We start from the raw sequence: 24,115 nt of genomic DNA, 5'->3' as shown, positions 1-24,115 counted from the left end.
GAGGTAATTAAATGAGAGATTAGGACATGGCACCAGAAAGCTGCATGTGCCAAGGGACAGAGGGAGAGGAAGCAGGAGGGTGGCCACCAGGGTCTGGCCATAGGGAAACCACATCTAGTTGTACTTTCATCTGGAACTTCCAGCCTCTGAAACTGAGAAAACAACATTCCTGCTAAGTCATCCAGTGTGCAGTGTTTAGTTATGGCCCAAGTGGATGAACCCCTGGGTGTTGCACTGGGCTGTGTGACCGACTCAGGGATGTAGAGATTGAATAGTGAAGGTGCTATGAGGAAGGCTGTCTCCTTGTTTTATTTTGTGAACAAATAGTCATTACCTGAGTCTCTCAAGGCAGCGTGTACTCTCATCTTGCTTTTTCTAAAGAAACAACTCTTTGGACCAGTGGAGGTTCCTACATTGCTGCATTGTACTATTTCATAAGTAACCATGAACTGGGTAATTGTCACAGCTTTCAATGTGTAGGCTTGTTGGTAGAACAAAGTGATGTTTCCCTTAACCAAGAAAATTTGCTAGGACCCGTGCAAGGGGGCATAGGTGTGCTTATATGCCCCAGCTGTAGGAGGGACCATAAATGCAGACCCTGCTGGACCTGTTCACCTGGCCTAGACTAGAGATTAGGTGCTATGAGCTATGAAGATAAGATAAAATCTTTGCCTTCAATTTGATACACAAAAGGGGGTGGGTGATGTGTGCTAGGGATCAGAAGAGACATATTCAGCTGTCCTGTGCTGAATAGGACTAGTTACTCAACAAACCTCAACAGCAGACCTTACAGAAATCAGCAGTTCAGAGAAAGAAAAAAAAGACCTGGGTCTTGAAGTACAGATCTGCTACTTACCAGCAGTGTGAGCTTGGCCAGGACACTTAACAGCTACCTTACAAGGTAGATGTGAGTCTGTCACAACCTGGACACTACTTTTTTTTTTTTTTTTTTACATTCTTGCCTGGGTGTATTCAGCAAGTCTATAGAAGAAATTCATTGCTTAAACTTAAGGTAGTTTTGTGGAATGCCATTCAGTCCAATCAGTACAATTTGAAGTTTCAGTATGTAGAGTAAGGGGGAAAAGAGAACAGCTGCAGAAGTGGCACCCCACACTTTGGGAACCAGCCTTCGGGGGTGAGCTTCCTAAGACAGACACGACACCTTTCTCCTAGAAAGAAATAGGCCACTCATGTACTTGATGACCCAGAACCTGTCACTTGAGAACACCTGACTTGCTTATTGTTCTTGGTTGAAATCCATGTGAGATACATCTTTTTAAAAAAATAAGATTATATAGATTATAAAATGATCTCCACACAAGTGAGTTATATGCATTACCTCACAGACATTATCATGTCTGTATAGAGAGAACACTCAAGTTTCAAGTGCATAATACAATTTTTAAAACTATAATCTCCATGTTATACATTAGATTCCCCGAACATGTTCATCTTACACCTGGAAGTGGGTACTCCAGTGTCACAGCCCCCGAGTGGATATGTGTATGCCAATCATCTTCACCTACCAACAGATGCCCTGGTGGAGAAATGTTGCATAGGACAGGGGAGTACAGATAGCTTTTGACATCTGATTCTGAGACACTGATTTTATTTCTTTTATCTCTACACCCAGAAGTGGGATTGCTCAACACAGCAGTTGTATATTTAATTTTTGAGGAAATTCCATACTATTTTTCATAATGGCTTTACCAAGCTGGACATACAAGCCTCAGGGAGTGTATCAGATCCATGCAGGAAGAGGAGAGTGCCAAAAGCTCCCCAAAGTGTTGTGACCTGGCCGTCCCTGCCTGTCCTCCCACCTTCCCTGGCTGATCCAAATCTTAGGAGTTTGTGAATCAGGGTCTTGTACCTCTTGAGGTGCAATTTTGAAAAAAAAAAAAAAAATTAGCTCAGACATCTTTTTCCCCTTTACTCACAAGAAGGACACAGACCACCTTGTCACGCCCGAGTGGACTGCCTGCCATGGCTCCTCATCAGTATCAAACTATTACCTGTTTGCCATTATGAGTTACAGACGACAGAATGGTCCTCAGTGTCTTGAAGCCCATGGCAATATCCAGCAGATGAGCGGCAAAGAAGAAGTTGTTGTAGTGACCCAGGATCGACATGGTGGTGTACCAGGCAAGATAGAGAAAGGACTGTGGAAAGGGAAGAAACGTGCTGGCTTTTAAGGCATTTGTGCCTCCTTTTGCACTAGTGAGAATCCTTTCTCTCCTCTCTGGGCACAGGGTGAGACTAGTGGGTACTTAGGTTGTAGGCGCTATAGACTGGTCTAGTAATTGCCCAAGGCAAACTCCAGGTGCCTTACACTTACACACAAGAGAGGTGTCCCTGAAGCCTCTTTGAGAGACAATCCCTGAATCTTTAAATTTATTTTTTGTGTAGAATATCCAGAGAGACAGGGGCTGAGAGGATTCACCAGAGACAGAGTGGGGAACAGAACAGGCAGATGTGCCAAAAGATAATGCTGAGGGGAGCAGCGGGCAAGACAGGAGAGGTCTGCTGCACCATTGGGTCAGCTCCCTTACCAGGGATGGAACTCAGGCCGTTGTGATGATAATGTAAGACTTAACCCATAGGTCACCGGGGAGGGATCACCCCTGAACCTTTCTGGGCATCCTCTGTAGCTTGTTTCCCTGTGGCATCGAATGACATCCCTAATCTGGGGTAGAGAACCTTATTTTTCCAGGAGCTTTACTTACATTGTCAGTAAAAACAACTCCCAGCTTCCAGATGTGATACTTCATGTCGATGGAACTTAGCCTAAAGAGGAGCAAATAACTTCAAAACCTATGTCAAATGTAGTTAAATGTTTTCCTCTTGGGTTTAATAATCTAAACATGGCTCTGAGCTTTATCAAGTATATAGGTATGCTCAGGGGACTGAGAAAAATTAAAATTTCAGGATGTGATTTAACCATTCTTTTTCAACTCCATCAAACAAAAGCAGACTAGCCTTTAAGTATTTTTTTTAAAGCAGGCCTGTCCCAATATTTTAGAATCTAGAAGAAAATCTAAGCTAGACCAGAACCTAAGAAAATAAACATGATTCCTGGCTCTAGCACACCAAAGAAGGTTGGAAAAACTGTCAGCCAGAGTTTGGATTTTAACACCTAAGCTCTGTACCATGACACCAGAGAGGCCGCTTCAGCTTTGGTTTCTTCTACCGGACTAAAGTCAAGGGCATTTTTGTCCAAACCCAGGAGTTCAGCTATGCGCTCTGCTCCGTACAGATCCCCGTACTTGTTGATCACCTAAACAAGAGAGGACGACAGGGTGAGCTTGGGCCACAATGTCACCATCAGTTTTTTTCCTAGCTCCCATGCCAGCCGGGGCTCTCCAAGGGGGTGATAGAAGACAAGATTCAAAAGGCAACGGGAAGGTAGAGAAAAATGTGCAGAGAGAACAAGTAATAAAAACAATTCTGTGTAAATTACTTCTCAAGCTCTTACCTTTTTTGTGTGTGTGTGGGGGGGACCTAGTGTGTAGAAAACAGTGACTGAGCTCATCTGTTTAAGGCCGATGAATGGGAATGAAGCCAAAAGGCTACATTCATACAAGTCTGACTTTGTATGAGAAAGTCCTGAGATCCCATTATAAAATAACAAATTCATAAGCAGGGAGCTTTAAAAAAAGGACAGTATTTCTTTGGTGACCACGGGCTGCATTCTAACTGACAAGGCTTACCTTTCTCTTTACAAACTTGTCCCAGTAGTTATTAGGAAAAGAGCTGAAAAAGAAAGGAAGAAATTTTTTAACACCATCAAGAAACTTGGCAGTATGTGTGTTCTGGGTTTGTGATCTTTGGTTTTTGCCCTGCTCACTGAAGAATTCAAGACTTGGAGTTCTTAGTGCTTCCACTACTTTGTGTTCACTTGTGAAACAACTGCATGGCCACTCGGCATGTTCTAGCTCAAAATTATGGTTATGAGACAGGAGTTGTGGTGATGATGGGCGAAGAGCAGCAGGCGTGCTTGTTGATCCTCTCCGTGGCAAAACTAGAAACAGAACTCTTTGAGAAACACATGCACTCAACTTTGTTCACCGGTAACTGTTGTGTCTGTAACCAGGCAGTATTAGACATATAATGGTTGAAAATGTACATCGGTCCCTATTTTGACATTCCAGTCTATGAATCGCCTTTGATAAATTTAGTAGGTTTTGTTTTAAACAGACAATCTATTCCAATGTCTTTTATACAGTTCCTTAGAGAATTAGATCTTGTTCTCCTTTTGGTCCTTGTACCATCGCATTCTTAATCCCCAAGAGAGAACTCCTTTCTTCTGCCTGGTAGTTTGTACAAACAACTGCAAATCATTTCTTACTGTTAAAAGTCAAGAAAGAACTGTCACTTTCAGATATGTGTTGGCCAAAACTATTGAGAGTATTTTGCTCTTCCTCAGAATGACCCTTTCTGGGAGAGTGCCTTGTGAAGCGAGGGTGCATAATTCTTTTCATTTCCTTGACTCATTCTCATGTGGAACATAACAGCCCTGTATTCTAAAAAGTCCATTCAGGTTGGTAATAGGGGCCCCCTACTCATAGACCTCTCAGAAGAACAACTCTGAGCAAATGCTGCTGCTTTTCAATGGTAATGATTTTAAAAATATTTTTTTCTGGATAGTTAAAGCAATTTCTTTTTTAAGCATTCAAATGCCACTGAAAGACAAAAACAAATGCTGGGGTTACAGAATAAAATGATAATAGATTTTATCTTTGGGGAATGGAAATAATTATCTTGACTCTGTACATTTTTCTGCACTGCCTTTAGAAGGTAAAATAACAAAAAGCAAGCCAGGCTTCCCTTGACAACACTGATGTCTCCTTTCCATTAGTCCTTTATACAAAGGGTGCTGCAGATAGAAGTCAACCTTGTCACTTTTTGTCATAGTGGAATATTCCACAAGGGAAGCTGAGACAGCCATTCTGGGCACAGTCCTCTCAGATGCTGTTACCTTGCTCTGAGCGATGTAAGCTCCTTGCAGGTGGAAACCACTTTTAACTTGGTAATATTCTTACAGTGTGGGCAGACCACAGACCTTCAGAAGGGAAGTGCATAAGTGAATGCTCAGGAACAATAGAAGATGCCCAGTCTCTTCAGAACCAGGAAGATGGCGCTGAGAGACTGCAGTGGCACCTGACAACGGCAGGTGCTGAGAAGCAGGCAGAAGAGCAGGAGCTCCCACACGCTGCTGGCTGAAATGCACATCAGTGCAAATATTTGCACATCCTACTAGTTAGAAAATTCCTTTCCTAGATCTCTACTTTAGGTCAAGCAATGTTCACTGTAGCACTGTAATAGCAAGCAATTGGAAACTGTTTTTTCACTGTTGAGAAACTGGATACACATGCTATAATAAAGTCTTCCAGTAGAAAAAGCCGCAGGTTTGAGAATGACTAAATACAGCTCCACATCAGTAGAGGTGAATCCCAAAGGAAGTGCCGAACACAATGGCAGGATGATACACAAGTTCCATTTATGTGAACTTCGAAAATACATAAAATGGACACAGAGCTAAGTGTTAACATTATGAACTAAAGCATGTTCTATGTGTGCTGTTATGCCACTGATGTGGGAAAAACACGAAAGGGTCCTTTATCTAAAAATTTTGAAACAGCTAATCTACTTATTTATGCATTGTCCTACTTAGGAACAATCAGGCACCTTCAAATATTTTCCAGATACCCTTGTTGGGACATGTTAGTGTACTTGTTCTATCCTTAGGATACATTTCTAGAAACAGAAAGCCACATCACCATGTACCACAGGGAAACATTTAATAATTGCAGAAAACTGATTAATTGCAAAAAAAAAATTAACATTATCCAGAATTTCTGTGCTGCAGAAAGAAGGCACAGTGATCTCCTTATGTTTTCCATCCATGAGGAGATGGGCACACTTTTATTTTCCCCCTAAGAGGAAATGCCTTCCGTTTCGAGAGACTATTTAAAAAGGCCTACTTGAGCCTCTGTGACTGTGTTTGGAAAAGGAGCAGTTTTCTGCCCCCTGAACTCAGGGTTGTTTCCAAATAAGCCATTTTAACTGACACATCTGAGTTCAACAGTCACCTTTGTTTACATATCTAGTCCTATTGTTTTACTTTTCTTTTGGCACATTTATCTTACGACTCTCCTTTTCCCAATTGAGAATATACGGGCATCAGCGCCTCACCCTGCCTAGTGGTAATGGCTTTTTTTTGGAAGTTAGTGAATGACCGAGGCCTACCAAGTGCTAGGTGCTGTGGGGAGCATGTGACATGGTTTCATTAACCCTTCCAGACCACAGGCACCAGTATTCTCAGCCCTCTGTTACTGGAGAGGAAACTGAGGCTCAGAAGGGTTGTGTTCACCTGGGAACTCTGGGGAAGCACATGGGCTCCATCTCTGAAGGCCAGTGAATCACACTGTGTAACTCAAACACACATTTAGTTCTGTCATCTTGTACTGGACTATGCAGCCCTCATTAAATATGCCCAGTGCTTCCTGATAATAGCCTCTGTCCCTTATAAAGTGCATAGAGTTACATAAAGTGCTTGAAGGGCAACTGGTTAGCTTAGAGAAAAGACGGAGAAAAGATCCAGAGTCCCAAGGGAGGTCTATATTAATTGGTGTCCAAGACTGGTGAAGAAGGTATTATGCTGTTCACAGTAGAGATTTCTTTTGGAGGGGAACTTTGGGGGACACTTACGGTGTGTTGATTACCAAGCGATCCCATTGCCCCTTGATGTCATCTTCAGATGGTTGTTCAGTAATGTAGAGGCCATCAAACTCCAGCTTTCTGGCAATTTCTTTTTCCCTTTTAAATACCACCAGAGGAACCTAGAAGTGGAAAGGCACTGGTTACTCAGACAAGGCTTTCTGAGTAAAGCTGTCTTCTCAAGCATGGCTCACAGTTAGCCTTCCAACTTCAGGGCACTGGATTCTTTGGGTACCTAATGGTGGCTCCAAAGCCAGGCAACACTCCCCACTCTTTGGCTAACATTTCCTCTTCTCCAAGAGCTGATCTAATTTGTACTCATCTTTAAGGTTTGGGTTAAACAGTTGGCATACAAACTGGACTCCTTTATATGTCCTAGTGGGACTATGTAGGGATGAGTCTGAGGGTTGAATGTGTGAGGTCTTTTAAGACCTCTGGGTGGAGCTAAATTAATTTTCAGAAAGGACATTGAACTATTCAGGACTAGGTAAGAGAGCCAGAGGAATACTATGAAATCTTTCATTCTCTTTCAGTGGATCTCTTTCAGGTCATACTCACCTCATGGCTTTGGAGTTTGGTTACTGAAACAGCTCGATGGCTAGAATAAAAGGATTCACTGGGCTCTAGGGTTTGAAGTTTTCATTCTGTGTTTTCATTTGCTCCCTGCTATATTACTCCCTGTTCTCTTAAGGTTGTGATTCTATTTTTACCTTCGATGCAGTGGCATAGACATAAGACCTATGATCAGAGAGCTACACAGCACAAGGTAGAAGCATCATCCACTTGCTCCAAACATCACTAGACACACATGCTTCTAATATGGGACTCAGTTGGGAAAGTCAGAGAATATACTCAAATCCCAGGAAACGAGAAGTCAGAATGTCAGAGGAACCGTGAGGAGCACACACCAAACGATGAATGATGTGCTGAACAGACTTCACCCGAGTGAGGTCACAAATGCCTTGGGCTACAACTGCTGTGCCCACGTACACGTGCTGTGCCCACGTACACGTGCTGTGCACTGGACCTCCTGAGCAGAGTAGCTGCTAGCAACTAGGGGTAGAGCCGGATGGCCATTTTGGGGAGCCTTTTATGAGGAACCGGGCACATGGGCTCACTGTTTTTTGTAGCTGGAGAGCCTGTAGAAGATAGCCACCCACTGGCCAGTGGTGGGTGGTAGGCCTAATGCCCCAGCCACCAGGGTAGGGGGAGGGGCACTTAACTTCAGCAACAGCAGGCCCTGCCCTACCCTGCTGTGTTCTACAGCTGCGACTGTGTCTCACACTACTATCAGCTGGCCACAGCCTTCCACTCTCCCTCCATTCTGTTGGTTAGAATACATTATACTTTGTTGCAGCAAAGTATAATGTATTTTTTGTTTTCATTCATAGTTGCTGGACCCAGAGTCGGTGAGAGTGGTTCTCACCTGGTGAGGGTTTTTATTTAGGCTCTCTGCCTCGTAACACAAATAGCCAAAGAAGCTTAATTCAGACAGAGCAGGGTTTCTCATTCAGCTGGGAAGACTCTGGTTACTTGGACTCATCTCTGAAACCTCCATCTCCAAGCTGTTTCTTCCAGGAACTAACTCAAACCTTATAACATCCACATGCCCCAGACTTTTTATTACCAAGACAAAAGGACAGAATTTAGCAAGTGATCTGTGAAGAGTTACCTCTAGTTCTTTTTGCTTCAAAACATGAAGGAACAGAGAAAACAAAGACAATATAGGGATGGCACACTGTGAGGAATCAATGACGGCTACCAGCTAATGGACGATGTGGGAGGGGAAGCAAGATAACACTTCCCCGCCTAATGTCTGTGTGCTTGGAAAGCACTCTGGATAGTAAGAGTGTCGAGCCTTAGAGCAGTACTGATCTCTGGGCTGTGAGGTGTCTCCACTTCCTCTCTGAGGAGAGTGTGCCTGTGTAAGTAGAACTTCCACATTAGTACGCCCTGGGTGAGTCTGTCTCTGGTTTGGGGGCATCACTAGCTGTGAGTTCTAGGACAGTGAATCTTCATTAGCTACATCAGTGTTCACTACACTTGTTCTGAGAACTTTTACATTTTAATTAAAATTTCCAGCAACTTCTAGGGCTGGTGATCTTATAATACTCTTTTTTACAGATGAGAGAACAAGAATTAGGAGGTTACGTGGCAGAGTTGTGAGTTCAGCCCAGGCAGCCTGGCTCCAGAATCTTTCACCACGGGGGAGTCCTTACTGTGGTTCAGGGAACATGGTATGTCCAGCAGTATCACTGGATTTTCTTCATGGGAGAAGTGAAGGGAAGATAAAAATATATTTCCTGGGCTCTTCCCAGAGGATGGCTTAGTGGATAGCCAAGAAGACTCCCTGCTTGAGAGGGAAAAAGGCAATGAAAAAAAAAATTACGGTAGAGTGGAAACAGAGCTGGACTTGGAAGACCAAAATAGAATGACTGAAGATGGATGTCACTATAGTTGTATCTGAACACGGCCAAAGACCACATGTAGTAGTCATGGCCTATGCAGTCTCCTGTGTAACAGTGACTTGCTTGAGCCACAGAATGCAGTAGAAGTGGCACTGCCAGTTAGACTGGTGTGAGCTTCAAGAAGGCTGCCAACGGCTGCACTGTGTGCTTTCTTGGGATTTCCCAAGCCATCACATGTGAAGTCCTGCTACCCTGCTGGAGAGACCATGTGGAGAGGACACATGGAAAGGGAGATGCATGGGAGGGGGTGGAAATATAGAAAGGGGAGAGGGGGCGGAGAGAAAGGGGCCCCCAGTCAGGTCACAGAAGCAGAGCTGTAATAGTATTTTAAGCTTCTAAGTTTTGGACTACAATAGGTAAATGAAACAGCACCTCAAGTTTTCTTCTGATAAAATCCAGTAATTTCTGAAAGGTGAAAAGCATCCTTATAAAAATATCAACATAGATTCAAAAGATCAGGACATCTTCTCATCACTAACGCTGTGTATGATTCATGAGATGGGGTGCTGAAAGCAAAACTCCTCAAACCCCAGTGTGGCTACAGGTCACCTGGGGAGCACATCACGCTGGACGTCTGATACAAAGGCCGAAACTGATCAAGAGTCTGGTTCTAAGCAGCTCCCAGGTGACGCCCAGGCTGGGAACCTGATCCTAGTGAACAAAGGGTTCAAAACACGTTTCCTTCTCAAAGAGCTGGTCAGATTCCACGGCCAGCACTCACCTTCAGGCAGTAGTAGCCCACCACACAGACGAGAGAGATGACTGTGTGGATGACGGCCAGGGCCCGCAGCGTGGGTGCCATGTAGCCGGTGCTCTCCTGCAGGACGAAGAACACCATGGCCTCTTCCTCTTCCTCATCATTAAAGGAATTCCACAGGTTGGCAACATCCTCTGTCTCTTCTTCTAAAGGTTCTTCAGTGACCTGGTCCAAGACACATACTCTCTTAAGACACCCGAAGGTGCCTCTGCCACTGCCTGCCACATGTGTTAAGCAGCTAGCATAGGCTGTGCAGACAGTGACATTGCATCAGTGAAGCTTTGGGGATAACTTATTGCTAAAAATCCCAGGTATTGCTAATAAACACAAACGTAGTTTGTAAGAGACAAAACTAAAAAGCCCCCAAAACTAAAAATGAGGGAAATTTTGCTAGAGGTGCCTTCCTCCCTCTGCTGCCGAGGGAGTCTCTGCTGTGCTGTGCGCTGTGTCTACCACACACTTGTGCAGGGGCCCCACCCCCCACTTTCATTCTTTCTGAGATGCCATTAGCACTCAAGGCTTCAACTGCCACTCTTACACAGATGACTCCCAAATCGACACTCTCCAGCCTGACCCTGCAGTGCTGACTGTCTGCTGGCTCTCTCCCTCTGGATGGATGTTGTCTGCAATCATCTCAACCTTAGCAGATGTAAATGCAAGCTTTGCCATACTCTAGAGACTCCCCATTTTTCTTCTATGGGTAATACAAAGCCATTAGTTTGTTGGGTGGAAAAGTTGATGTGCATTAAAGAATCTTAAAAAAAATTGGTGGCTTTAAATGGGAAGGGAGAGAGGCAAGTGATAGACTAGCCAGTTGAGAACTATGTCAAGAATCCAGGACCTACCATCGATTAATTCCCTCCACTAGTATATATTACGAGCCTGCAGTGTACAAGACCCTCTTACAAAAGTTCACAATCTTCTATTGTTTTGATTAGTCCTTTTCTTCTGTCATCCAGAAACCAATCCTGTTAATTCTTCCTTCATAATGTTTATAACACATGGGCAAAATATGATGGCTCTGTTACCTTATTCCATAAAAGAAGAACTGTTTTTATTATTCATTTTGAAATTCATAATAGTTCCTAGAATAGAGGGTAGCACCTGAGAACTCAGAGTGTCTGTAAGTACTGACTAGAACCAACCTGAATGGTTGAAACAGTGCCCTAACTGGCTTCCCTAGCAGGCAGTCTCTCCATTCTTCCCCTTGCTAAAGACGGTGTCCCTTTGTGTGTGAGAATTTTTGTTCAAATCAAGAGCATAACTTGTGTTACAGTTTGGAAAGTATAATAGTGAGCAAATCGCCCCTGCGTGAGTTATCACCTTGTAAAAGAGCAGGATGAAGTTGATAGCGAAGGCTACAAACAGAGCAAGGAACCTCAGGTTGTAGAAATTCCTGGCCAGGTAATGCTGAAAAGAAAAGCACAGACAGAAATTGAAGAGCTCTGAAAGGAAAGAGAACCACAGATCTTTTCTCAGTGGATGTTCAGGCAGGTCTTTCTCTGATTACATGTTACTCTTTGGCAACCACTCTCCCTGGCCTTCTCAAGACGTATCTGGCGGGGGGCAGGGTGGACCTGAAAAGTTGATTTTTAATAAATTGCTTAGAATGATGCTCAAAAGACCCCTGTTCTGACTTAGTGCAGAGGGAACCAAGTGTTAAACATGCTGCTGTCAGACACTGACATGCTCCTATGGATGTGCTCTGTGTGCATGTGGTCCGTGTCTGTGTCTACACGTGTGTGTGTGTGTGTGTGTGTGTGTTCGTGTCTGTGCGCATGTCTGCACACACGCTTGTGTCTCTTGTGTGTTCATGTTTGTGTGTGTCTGCACGTCTGTGTGTATGCACGCACACTTGTCTGCATGTATGCAAGTTTGTGTGTGCACATGTGCCTGTGTGTGCATATCTGTGCTCATGTGCCTGCGTCTGTGTCTCTCCGTGTGTGTCTGTGTGCATGTGTGTCTGTGCACATGCCTGTGTTCATGTCGCTGTGTGTGTGTACCTGTGTGCGTGTCTGTGTGTGTGTCTGCATGTCTCTGTGTGAGCTTGTCTGTGCGTGTGTTTGTGTGTCGGTGCATGCTTGTCTGTGCACACACGTGTCTGCATTTCTGTGTGTGCATATCTGTATGTGTGTCTGCATGTCTGTGTGCCTGTCTGTGTGTGCGTTTCTGTGTGTCTGCATGTCTGTGCAGACTTGTCTGTGTGTGTCTGCACGTGTGTGTGTGCTTGTGTGCATATCTATGTTTGTGCATGTCTATGTGCGTGCTTGTCTGTGCATGACTGTGTGTGTGTGCACATGCACATCTCTGCATGTCTGTGTGTGTGCGTGCATGTGTGCATCTGTGTGTGTGTGCGCGCGCGCACACTGTGCACTCCATTGAAGTAGGCTGTCTGTCTGGAAGCTGAGTGATCTGGGCCCACCACTGACCCTGGATGCAGCTGGCTGTGGGCCCAGGACCTCTGCTCCCCACTCAGGAGGTGCCCATTTTCATTCTGACCCTCCCTGGAAAAGTCAGCACTTGAGGACTGGAGTACAGTGGCAGCTACTTGGGAAAAGCTCTCTCTCTCTCTCCCTCTCTCATCGCAGAGCTGGGGCAGGTAGGGAACTGGCCATTGGCAACTGGCCCTCAGTGGGCAATTTGTCAGCATGAGAACGTTACGAGCTGTGCTGAGAGCTGAGTGCCTGTGCAACAGAACAGCCCCAGCATTGTAATGTGGGAATCTCAGCTAATAAAGGAATATGCTTCCTGTGCTCCAAATGATCAAACTGCTTCTGAGCTTTGAGGCCATGTTGTGTTAAGTCTCCATATCATGCATATAAAGAACCAGCTAGAAAGAGTGACTCCTGTTTTTCTGGACAGAGTATAGGACAGGGGCCTAGGCAGAGGAGTAGGACTGCTTTGACTTTTACCTTTTATTTCCTCCAACATGAAAGGAACAGAAAGATAAACAAAAAGAGGAGAGAAGAGAAATGAGAAAGAGGAGGAAGCACAAATAGCCAAATGGTGAGCCACTCAGGGCCTCTCTGAGGGCTGCCGGGCCGAGGCCTGCACTCAGGGTGGGGGACCGGAGCACTTACCAGTAACTTGGTCTGATAGATTTCCAGTCTTTTAAAGAAATGGGCCATGAAAGCTTCAGGCTTCTCAATTTTCTGACCATGCCGTCGCTTCTTCTTTTTTGTTGTGTCTGTCCACAGGGACTCGTTTTGCTCTTCCTCTTTGGCTCTATCCTCCTTCTCTCCATCTTCCGGGCTACAGAAACAGAGACCGACTAAGCATGGGCAGGCGGAGGGGTAGTGGCCGACTAAATTAAAAGGAAATCCAGGCTGAGTGAAATCCGGGGTGGGAGATGGGAACCCCAGGTAGTTAGCACCCCACCCTGCCTTATGTCAGCTTTGTGTTTAATAAGGGGTGTGATCTCTAATGAGTCACTCAGAGCTGTATGTCAGTGTGCAAATTTGTAGTCTTCTGAAAATAGGCTTAGTAACATTTTTCCTCTTTAGAAAAGTTGAGCTTTATGTTCTAAGCTTTTGTGGGACTCAGCTATAGTACCTATTCTTGTAAGCCTGTCAGAGGAACTAAATGAGATATAAAAGAGTAGCACGGGGCTTGGTATACTGTAGATACTCATTAATTATCCTCATCATACAGAGTTGCTGAGTGTGGGTCTTTGATTATTGACATAGCCAAGTGGTAAAACTGACCTACAGTTTGGGTGCACAAGATTATCAGAATGTGCTTATTGTATAACAAAGGTAAAAAATAAATAACAAAATTGTATCTGGGTGTTGCCAGCATCTTTTTTTTTTTTTTTTTTGTAACAGAAACCAGGTTTTCCTCTTTACATAGGATAGTAATGCTACCAAGAATTAGCCACCATGGCGATGAGAGGAGCTGATGTTACTGGGAACTTACTCTGCCTTCTCAGGCTCCACTCTTCCTTCAGCTTCATGTGCTGCTTTCATCTCTGCTGCCTAGACAAAAGTTAACAGTCAGTCAGGGTTCCCTGGATAAATGAGCTCATGGGGCTGTGTCAGTTCACTGAATGAATCTGCTCCATAACTAGCCTTCTAATGAAGGTCTCAAAGCAAGAGGAGGGTCACAGACCATCGTGTTTGAACCCCACAGTGTACACTGGAGACCACTTGGCAATTAGGCCCTGAGACAACCCTCTAAGTCTCTGCCTCCCCAGACGCGGCAGAATTGGAATTACAGGATCAAGGAACTCACAGAAGAGCTGGGGTCTAGTCCACTCTTGAGTCCTAGAGAACTGATGTCAGCACAGACTGTGGGATACAGTGGCGAGTCTTTTTCAAGGGTGAAAGAGAGACAGCAGTAAACTATGCTTACCTGCGCTTTCCTTTTCTTCCGTACCGTGCTCTCTAGTGTCGGGGGTTCGTCTTTGCCAATAATCTCTGAGAGGTCACCCAAACCCACTTCTGGCCCGTGTTTTGAGCCACCTTCCCTCTTTGAGTGGTATCCAAAGAGATCTTTCATAATATCCGTATCTCCCTTCTCACCCTTTATGAAGTGGACTAGTTCTGTTGTGGCACCTGGCTCAGTCACTTCTGCCCTCTCAGCCTCTGTTGCATCCTCATGGATACCAAATTGGGTTGGGTCAGGCATGTCACCCAGGATCTTGGTCACCCTGATGTTCTTTGCCCCTTCTACCAGGCCCCCTCCAAATACTGTGCTCCAGAGGACCTGAAAGATTCCTCCCAAGATGGTGAAGAATAACTGGAACAGCCCCACAAACAACATCCAGAAGAAAGAGAAGAACACCTTCACCAGCTCCTTCACAGACATCTTTTTCACCTTCCTGTACTGCTTCCTGAGATTCTTCAGGGTTGCCTTCTTCAGAAAGTTGGCAACATTTCTCTTCATGGAGACACAGGCCATGGCAAATGCAGAGACCGGCTCAAAAGATGTATCTTCCTCCTCTTCACCCTCAATTTCTAATGTGTAAGAAGAATCTTCATCTTCCTCCTCCTCCTTCTCTTCTGGCCTGTCAGCTGCATCAGATTCAGAGATCTGAGATGCTAGCTGCATTTCAAAGATGGTGTCCTCACAGAAGTTCACAAACAGTTCCATCTTTTCTTGCTCTCCACCTTCATTGACAACATCAAAGATGAACTGTCTCTTAGATTCCTTCACCTGGGGCTTCTCCCATTGAGTTCGGCTGGATTCACTGATCTCAAAATAAACACGTTCGATTTTCTTGGCCCCACCCATGATCTCAATGCGTCCTAGGTATGGTTCAAAGTAATTAAGCACGCTTTCTGCTGGGTCCAACAGACACTTTAGGCGAGAATCGTTCGGCATATGTTCAGAGAGATTTGTCAACAACACTGCCACATTAAACCCTATGTCCTTGGCTGGCTCATGGAACCGGTCTACAAAATCAATGTAATTAAACATGTCATTCTCATCAGCTTCTGCACACGAGAGGAGAAAATCAATCTCTGACTGAATGTACTGTTTTTGCCCTTCCATGGCCTTCTGGAATTCTTTTTTGGAGATAATTCCTTTGCCATCTGGGTCATATTCTTTGAAGGCGTCTGAGCTGGTTAAGTCTTTAAGTTTCAAGAACATGTCAAAGAATTTCAAGATCATTTCTACATTGGTAGATGACTCTACCAGTGTGTCAACCATCTGCTTGCCAATAGTTCCATTTACCACATTTCCTGTGAGGCAGGTTCAAAAAGACATACAAATATAATAAATAAACCCAAGCCATCATGTAACTGGTCAGGTAGTTATTTTTAGAAGACCTATATGCCAAATCAGTCAGCTTTTTTTTTTTTTTCTCCTGACCATGATGATTTGGAAATGGGTAGGAGGGAGCAGCAAGCCATAAAGACTACACCACTAGGAGCCAAGGGGGAAAGAAACAAAGGGAAGGAGGAGATTGGCCACACCAGTGCCCTTGATCTGGCCTGGGGCCTGGGAAGTGGTTTCATCATCAGATTCTTGGGGACACATAGGGATAAGTGGTGCCCCTCTTATCCCCTTAGACCTAGAGGATGCCCAACTAGATGGCTGGCATACACACTGGCAGCCAGATGTATTGAAAAGCAATGGGGAGAGGGAGAGGATAGGGAAGAGCAAAGCTTAGAGGTTTTCCCCAGTTCATTCTGGCTTTCCTATTGCGATAAAATGAGTTGGTTTCAGGCTTTGTCCATCAGACCATGTGCCCCATTTTTTTGACTCTAAAAATTTGGTTTTCTAACCATGTCACATGGCATCAATGACCTGCCAGAAGGATAACCTGCATGATTAGTATGGTTAGTGCTGGGACCAATTACAGTTGTGTGAATGCCTAGTTATACCAAACAGCCCAACCTTCCAGGAGGGACAGAAGCATCACCACCATGTCCTGAAGGAGATCCAAGAGTTCCTTCAGCAGCTCGATCTGACTGGAATCCTAGAACAGAAACAGGAGATACCCCTGAGCTATCTGACACCTCAGCAAAGTACAGGGCAGTGAGCAAGAAGAGCCTGCTCTGGAAGGGTCAGGCGAAGGCTGCATCAGTCTCCAGAATGCGCCCCCTTCTCACTGGGAATGCGGGTGTCTCACCCACTGCTGGTGGCGTGGGAGGCTCCCTGCAGCAGACTCATCCATAGGCTCCTTCACAGTTTTCTTTTATTGGAGCAATGTGGCAGACAGCACCGGCTGTTGTCCAAAGCTACTGAACAACCCAATCCACCACAGAGCTGCTGGGTATCTTGAGCAGTTTATGTTGTCCTGCTTTATACTGGAGAATCACCAGTGAGCTTCTGGGGAATACTATAGCAAGCCAACGGAGTTGTCCAGGTTATAATCACCGAGCGGGTTCTCCTTTCTTTCTGGATTAATCTAGGTTCTCCTGGTTCTAGTTGGTGGTGATCTGGGTGCCACTGGTCCCTTAAAATGTTACACAACAGAGGCTATTTCCTCTGGATGGTTTTGATAACTAGTCTGTTTGGTTTCAGTTTTGGCATTGCAGACAGGGCACTGCCAAATGAGCTCTGTGCTTTGTACCTACATCCAAGAAGGGAAACAACCCTTGGAAGATACAAGGTGGGCAATATGAGGGTGCAAGTAAAAAAAAAAAAAAATGCATTGCGGGCCATGCTTTGCACTCTCTCACAAATGTAATTCTCTGTGTAGCCCTTCAAATTTCAGAGGGGGTTTCCCCACCTTTAGCTCATGTCAGAGCTGTACACAAAATTTCATAGCAGTGTAGAATATTAGAGCTGGAAGAGACCTCAGAGATCATCTTTTCTAACTTCCAGTGTTTTATAGATGAAGAAAGTCAAAACCAGAAAGGAGGAGTGACTTCCTGAAGTCACCAGTGAGGAGGCAGTGGGCAAGGCTCCGGTCTCTGGGGCCTCTGCGCCACGCGGCCCGGCTGGGCTGACAGAGTGGACATGTTCCTGCCAGATTAGCAGCTCTCTCTCCCATTAGGCCAGAGTCAAAAGGGGAAAAATGAAAAGGTTTAATAGCACATTCCAGAAGAGAGGAGGCAGATGTGACAGCCTTGAAAATTTTAGATACACGTTATTTAAATGAGTACTGCAAATGTGACTCGCATCAGTCTGAAACACATCCTCAAGTTCTCCCCCATGCGTTGCCATGGAGAGAGGCAATCGGCTACCATACGCTACATTTATTTGTTCGTAATAAACGCTCTGAGCGATTCTGATTCATCTTGCCAGAGAGATGGGGAGTGAGAAGGAAAGGCAGAGTCGGGGAGAGGGAGGAAGCAAAGGTGTGAGAAAGGGGACGTGTGGGTTACAGACATGCAGACATAGCACACATCAGGGCTGTAGACAGTGTCTCGAAACTGACGAAACAGTGACAAGGAAGCAAGACAGATCACCACCACCACAAGCGAGTGTTGAGGCAGTTATGAAAAGGGTAGGTTGGTGGGACACAAGGGAGGAAGCTGCATCCATGCAAAAGCCTTTCTGGGACCCCTGGAGCCATTCAGTTCTGCCCCCTATGTAGGTCCTCTGTTGTAAAATGAGACTTCATCCTCACAACTTTTCCAGTCACTTGATCAAACAGTCACATCCATAATGGGGATACCAGAGTGGGGACGGACTGAGCATTTCACACCAACGACACGTTGGGGAACGGGCCACAGTACCTGAGAGAGTTTCATCTGCATGTTAGCAAAGACGTGGAGGAAGCCGACCACCGCGTCCCACAGCCTGCTGTGAGCCAAGCTCTGCTGGTTTCCAACGCAAGGGCCCTGTGGAGAGGAGGCCACCCTTATTCACGTCCACACCATAAGGGGTCTGAAACCTGCTCATAGAAGCAGGCAGCTTCTTCCAAAAGTCACGTATTTTCCTAGGATATTAGTTTGCCCATCTCCAATCTTAGAACCCAATGTCTAGGAAAAACCACCGGGGATTTCATTCTGCTGATTTTCCAAGATTTGCTTTTGGCCTCATGCATTCTGCCAATAAAACCTTGCACTGAAAAACATTTTTTCAAATCATGAAGTGCTCTGGTTGAAGCAGGACTAAAGGGCACACCAGCCCATTCTCACCCACACCCTGGTCTGAGAGAGGACCTGAGGCAAACCAAAGTTCCATGGAGCACAAGCTGAAGACCAGGCCCTAGTGTCTCCAGGAAGAGCTGCGCGCACATTGAGTGCTGTTGCCACACGGCCATCTTAAGTGAAAAAGTCGGAATGAATTGCTAGTGTTGAGTTAGGATTTTTTCTTTTTTGTTAATTATGTTCTTATTGTTAACCTGAACTTTAGGTTTAATACCAGCCTTCTTTTCTGGAAATCAAACATAGAGGAATGACAATTGCCAGTTTGCATTTTCTATGTTAATTGCTTTTTCCAATTTTTTAAGATCACTATTGAATTAACATTTATCTTTAACTCTTCCATATAGCTTTCATGTTTTCCTCCCTGTAATCAAACACCAAACCATTCTTCAATAAGAAATTTCCAAAAAGAATTCTGATACGATCTTAAATAGATATCTTAACTAGAAAAAGCTTGAGGAGAATTACCTTGGAAGAGTTGAGGAGGAAAAACTCGTGCCTGCTGTCTGATCCCTAGAAACCACTAAGTTCTTTTCAGAAAAAAAAATCTGTTGTTGAAACAAATTCAGTTTCACCAAAAATAAGCTTCGGCTTGCTTTTGCTGCAAGTGCTCCGCAGTAAATTCTGAAAATTAAGGTGTGTTTTGCAGAAAGCTGATCAGATGTTTGTCATATTGGTTCAGTGACCTTTGTAGGATTTCTCCAGATCAGTCACCTTCTCCTACATTTATCCATGTTTTAAAATCTTTGCATGACAAGACTTGATTTCTTCTTTTCAAATTAAAAGCATTAATTTTATGCTTATTTTAATAAGCAAGTGTGATCTGAAGGCGCCAGTTACATGATCATATGGCTCTTCAAAAAACAACAATGGGGGCCCTCCCTGGTGGCGCAGCGGGTTAAAGCACAACACTAAGAAGTTAAAGCCGCTTCCGCATGAGTTCAATCCCCACCTGCCCCGGAGGTGACCACATGGTGTGGCAGACCTCTCCTGACCCGCCCGCTGCTCCCCTCAGCAGTGTTCTTCGTCAGTCAGCCTGTTCTGCTCCCCACTCTGTTTCTGGTGAATCCTCTCACCCTCCACATCTCTGGCCTGTACCCCAGTTCTGTATGAATAAATAAATAAATCTTTAAAAAAAAAAAACAACAACAATGGGTTGTTTCTGTATCTTACCACAACTGTAAATAGTACTGCAGTAAACATAGGGGTGCGTTAATGTTTGAATTAAAGTTTCTGTGTTCTTTAGATTCCTAGGAGTGGAAGTGCAGGGTCATATGGTAGCTCTATTGTTAGTATTTTGAGGAACCTCCATACAGCTCTCCATAGTAGTTGGATCACTTTGCATTTTAGATGACTGGATCAAGAAGATGTGGTACATACATACAGTGGAATACTATCCAGCAATCAAAAAAGATAAACTCATGCCATTTGTAGCAATATGGATGGAGCTGGAAGGGACCGTGCTCAGTGAAATAAGCCAGAAGGAAAAAGAAAACTATCAGATGGTTTCACTTATAAGAGGAATATAGCAAAACAAAATGAGGCATCAGGAAAAAAAGTAAACAAAATTAACAGGCAACTATAAATCAGAGACATTCTGCAGGGTTGAAGGAAGAAGAGGGATGAAATCAGGGGAGGGAAGAGCACAGGGACTTCGATAATGGTGCACTTTTATGGGGACCACATCTGAGAGGAGAAAGCAAACACTGTACGAAAATGAACAATGGTATAACATAACTGTAAATTAATTTAAAAAAAGAACAATATGGCTACTGGTTTTATAGCAAGTTGTGTCTCACTACATCCTCTACTTCTTTTCACAGTAGTTTAACCACTGCAGGGCGTGAACATAGGATATTATGAACAATGTAAGACCCAAGACCTAGGCATTTAACCTGAAATTCACTTGGAGATTTGACCACCACTGTTGTGCATTGTGCATGTATTTCTGAAGTTAACTTTTCCATAGTTAGTTCCTAAGAATTAGTACGATCTTGTGAACTCTCTTTTTAATCTTAGGACTTAAGATAGCATCATTTATTCCTTCACTCGGTCAATCACTTTCCATTCTACTTTCTAAGCTTATTGAACACCTATGATGTGCCACCAAGATTTTAAAAACGAGTAAGGAATTTTTCTTTTCCTTAGTTATTAGTCTATAAGTGAAAGCAAAATGTAACCAGATAAATGCAAATAAAATATGACATCTTGAACAGGTCACTAACTATAGCTACTCACAGACTATAGACTATTGCCTATAAATTATTTATTTATAAATAAGAAATAGGCCTCCCTGGTGGCCTAGGGGTTAAGTCTCAGCACTTTCACCACTATGGCCTGAGTTCAATGCCCAGTCAGGGAGGTGACCCACATGGCACAGCAGACCTCTCCTGTCTTGCCCGCTGCTCCCCTCTGCAGTGTATTTCAATAAATCTGCCTGTTCTGCTCCCTGCTCTGTCTCTGCAGGATCTTCTCCCCCATACCTCTGGCCTACACCCAGTTCTTCTATACACAAAAAAATCTTTTAAGAAATATTAGTTTTGGTGCTAAATGCACAGTCCATATGTGCACTCAAGTATTCTGTCAGGAATAGAGAATATGGGAATATCAAAAGTGTTCTCTGTCTTCAAGCATGCAGTCCACAGCACGTACCTGGATGTATTCTGTAAGAGAATTGAAAATCTGCTTGGTGACTGCCAGGGCTTTGGAAAAATTATGCTGTCCAGATTCATCAATGATGTCCTTCCCTGAATAATACCAGTAGAAATCACTGATTGATTCCTAAGAGCAAACAGGTAGAGTTTAGTATTTCTCAGACTTCAGACACTGAAGTACAACCCATGTTTGGGAAGAGCACAGAGAATCCGATGTCTTTATGACAGGAGCCGGGGACTCTGAGGAAGCACAGGGATGTCTGATCCCAAGCATAACTTAAGTACAGATAACTCATTGCAGGAAAGAACAGAGAGTAGAGAGGATGATGTTCAGCTGGGTGACTATGGTATAGGACATTTTATGTACAATGAAAAGTGCATATTAAAGGTAACAGAAATTATCATTTAAATAGTTGCCAGAAGAGCAGCACATTCTGAGCACATTCCATATATCAAACCTGTCTGTCTACTACCACCTACGTGACAGGCATAGCCCTCACACAGGAGAAACTGGGGCACGGGGAGTTAAATCAGTCACTCCATATCACAAGCTGGCATTTGGCAGAGCCTAGCTAAGGATTCAGCAAAAATAATTATTTTTTAAGTGGTAGAATGATGGGGTCTCTACCTAAGGGAAGAAAGTTAACACTAGAAAAATGAACAGTGAGGTAAGAAAACATTTAACTAAAAAAGAGAGAGAGAATCCTGGGCTCTCCCTGGTGGCGCAATGGGTTAAAGCACTGCATTGTGAGCTCTCTGAAGCCACTGCAAGTATGAGTTCTATCCCCCATCAGGTAGCTGACCCACATGGCGTGGTAGATCTCTCCTGACCCACCCGCTGCTCCCCTCAGCAGTATTTCAGTATACATCTGCCTGTTCTGTTCCCTAGTCTGTGTCTGGGGAATCCTCTCACCCACCACACCTCTGGCCTGTATCCCAGTTCTGTAAGAATAAATAAATCTTAAAAAAAAAAAAAAAAGAATCCTTTGGAAAAATATTTATATAGATTTTCTTGATGTTACCGGGATTTTCCTCAAACAACTAAACCAAGTGGCTTCTCTCACTAAGAATTGGAAAACTTACTGTCACCCTTTTCAGTACCTCTTTTTTCCAATGAAAAAATGATGTTGTCATTCACAGGTTGTTTTATACTACAAGCCATTGTGGCTGGATTTTCACTAGCAAAACTCCACTAGCATATTGTAACAGAGGATCTGGTTATTTAATCTCTCCCCCCACTTCAGTCTTCAAACACATCTTTTAGTTATTTGTCCTCACGTCAGTGTGCACACATACACGTTGCCAGAGCGCCTGCCATATGGGCGTGTGGGTGGATCCTGTTCAACCGACTTTGGCTCTTGGTAGTACCAGTGCGATGTGCCTGGGGCCTGGCCCCCTACTCACCTGCAGACGTAGGAGGTAGTCCACAGTGCTGATGATGACATTCACGGTGGTGGTGTTGCCCATCTGAGTCCGCAGGAAGTTCTGAAAGTCTAAGAACACCAGACTGGGTCAGAGCCCACCCTTGTCACACCCAGGAGCTGGACATGCCCTCTCAGGTAAATGCCAAAGAGACAATTTATGTGAAGAGGCTTCCAAGGGCACCATGAGGCTTGGGTCAGGGCAGGTTCTGTCAGACAGAATTCTTCCCTCAGCCCTCCCATCCTGATGACACAGACACTGGACGGAAAGAGCCCCGAGAGACCTGATTGAATATGTTGGGTTTAGATTCTCCATCTGAAGATGCTGGAAGCAGTTTAGCCTGAGTGGCACTGAGTAACATTAACCAAGAACTTCAAGGTCATTCTATGTGGGAGGGGTTTCTTCTTGAAAATGGATTAACTGTTGTCTTTGAGTCAGCAACTGGTTGTATTAAATGTGACATCCTGAAAGGGACCATAATTGTGCACCTGAATGTTGTTTTCTCTGAACAAATCAATTTGTTCCACTTACCGCTGTTATGTCCTTCACAAAGTAACTGTAGGAATCGAAAGAGATCGCGGGTAAACTCGTCATTCTGGAGTACTTTTTCACCTTGAAAACAGAAGGCTGGTGAGTGCTTATTTTGCTTTTCAACATAAAACACCTCCCAATGCAAATGACGGCAAAAGTGCTCAGAGATCTTTGGTTAGGCCAGCTTGGAAAGGGAACTGGATGGAAGGTGACACATCTGAAACAAATGGAGCTCAGCCTGCAGCACACAGTGGCCGACAAAGCTGAAATCTTCAGCCCCATGATGCATTTTCCCCCCCAAAGATTTATTTATTTATGCATACAGAACTGGGGTACAGGCCAGAGGTGCAGGGGAGGTGAGAGGATTCACCAGAGACAGAGTGGGGAGCAGAACAGGCAGATCAATGAAGTACACTGCTGAGGGGAGCAGCAGGCGGGTCAGGAGAGGTCTGCCGTGCCATGTGGGTCACCTCCAGGGTGGGGATCGAACTCATGCTGAAGTGGCTTTAGCTTCTCAGTGCTGTGCTTTAACCTGCTGTGCCACTAGGGAGGGCCCCTATGCATTTGTTTTTAAAGATTTATTTATTTATGCATACAGAATTGGGGTGCAGGCCAGAGGTGCAGAGGCAGTAAGAGGATTCACCAGAGACAGAGTAGGGAGCAGATCAGGCAGATTGAGGAAGTATACTGCTGAGGGGAACAGCGGGAGGTACAGGAGAGGTCTGCCGCGCCAGGTGGGTCACCTCCCTGGTGGGGGATCAAATTCACACTTAAGTGTCTACAACTCGCTTGCGGTGCTGCACTTTAACCCACTGCACCACCAGGGAGGGCCGCCCCCATGATGAATTCACAGTCTGACCCATGCTTTATCAATGGAGGACACTTCTTTAATTAAGCACCCATTGTTGAGTTAAACTTGACATGCAACCACCAGGCCTAAAATAAGTTGGTTTTGAGCAATTAAATGAGATCCCTTAGGATTCACACATATGGCAGACAACTCAGGCCAAGACTCAAACT

General features: G+C 44.5%; 1 protein-coding gene across 1 annotated transcript in view; it reads right to left on the bottom strand.

Annotated features, from left to right (window-relative positions):
- Positions 1 to 24,115, bottom strand: part of RYR3 (ryanodine receptor 3) — a 358,818-nt gene that overhangs the window by 6,309 nt on the left and 328,394 nt on the right. Inside the window, exons 84-98 of the mRNA XM_004687571.2 lie at positions 23,096 to 23,176; positions 22,547 to 22,635; positions 21,141 to 21,269; positions 18,075 to 18,179; positions 16,285 to 16,366; positions 14,293 to 15,626; positions 13,858 to 13,916; positions 13,023 to 13,194; positions 11,266 to 11,352; positions 9,907 to 10,107; positions 6,709 to 6,839; positions 3,708 to 3,750; positions 3,147 to 3,274; positions 2,724 to 2,784; positions 2,013 to 2,159 (exon numbers count right to left, since the gene is read on the bottom strand). Coding sequence (XP_004687628.1) covers positions 2,013 to 2,159; positions 2,724 to 2,784; positions 3,147 to 3,274; positions 3,708 to 3,750; positions 6,709 to 6,839; positions 9,907 to 10,107; positions 11,266 to 11,352; positions 13,023 to 13,194; positions 13,858 to 13,916; positions 14,293 to 15,626; positions 16,285 to 16,366; positions 18,075 to 18,179; positions 21,141 to 21,269; positions 22,547 to 22,635; positions 23,096 to 23,176 — 2,849 coding nt within the window. The remainder of the gene's footprint in view (positions 1 to 2,012; positions 2,160 to 2,723; positions 2,785 to 3,146; positions 3,275 to 3,707; positions 3,751 to 6,708; positions 6,840 to 9,906; positions 10,108 to 11,265; positions 11,353 to 13,022; positions 13,195 to 13,857; positions 13,917 to 14,292; positions 15,627 to 16,284; positions 16,367 to 18,074; positions 18,180 to 21,140; positions 21,270 to 22,546; positions 22,636 to 23,095; positions 23,177 to 24,115) is intronic.

Source organism: Condylura cristata, unplaced genomic scaffold (assembly GCF_000260355.1).
Source record: "Condylura cristata isolate star-nosed mole 26May11 unplaced genomic scaffold, ConCri1.0 scaffold00023, whole genome shotgun sequence".
NCBI lineage: Eukaryota > Metazoa > Chordata > Mammalia > Eulipotyphla > Talpidae > Condylura > Condylura cristata.
Note: the sequence above shows the minus strand (reverse complement) of the source record. Positions and strands in the feature narration are given on the sequence as shown.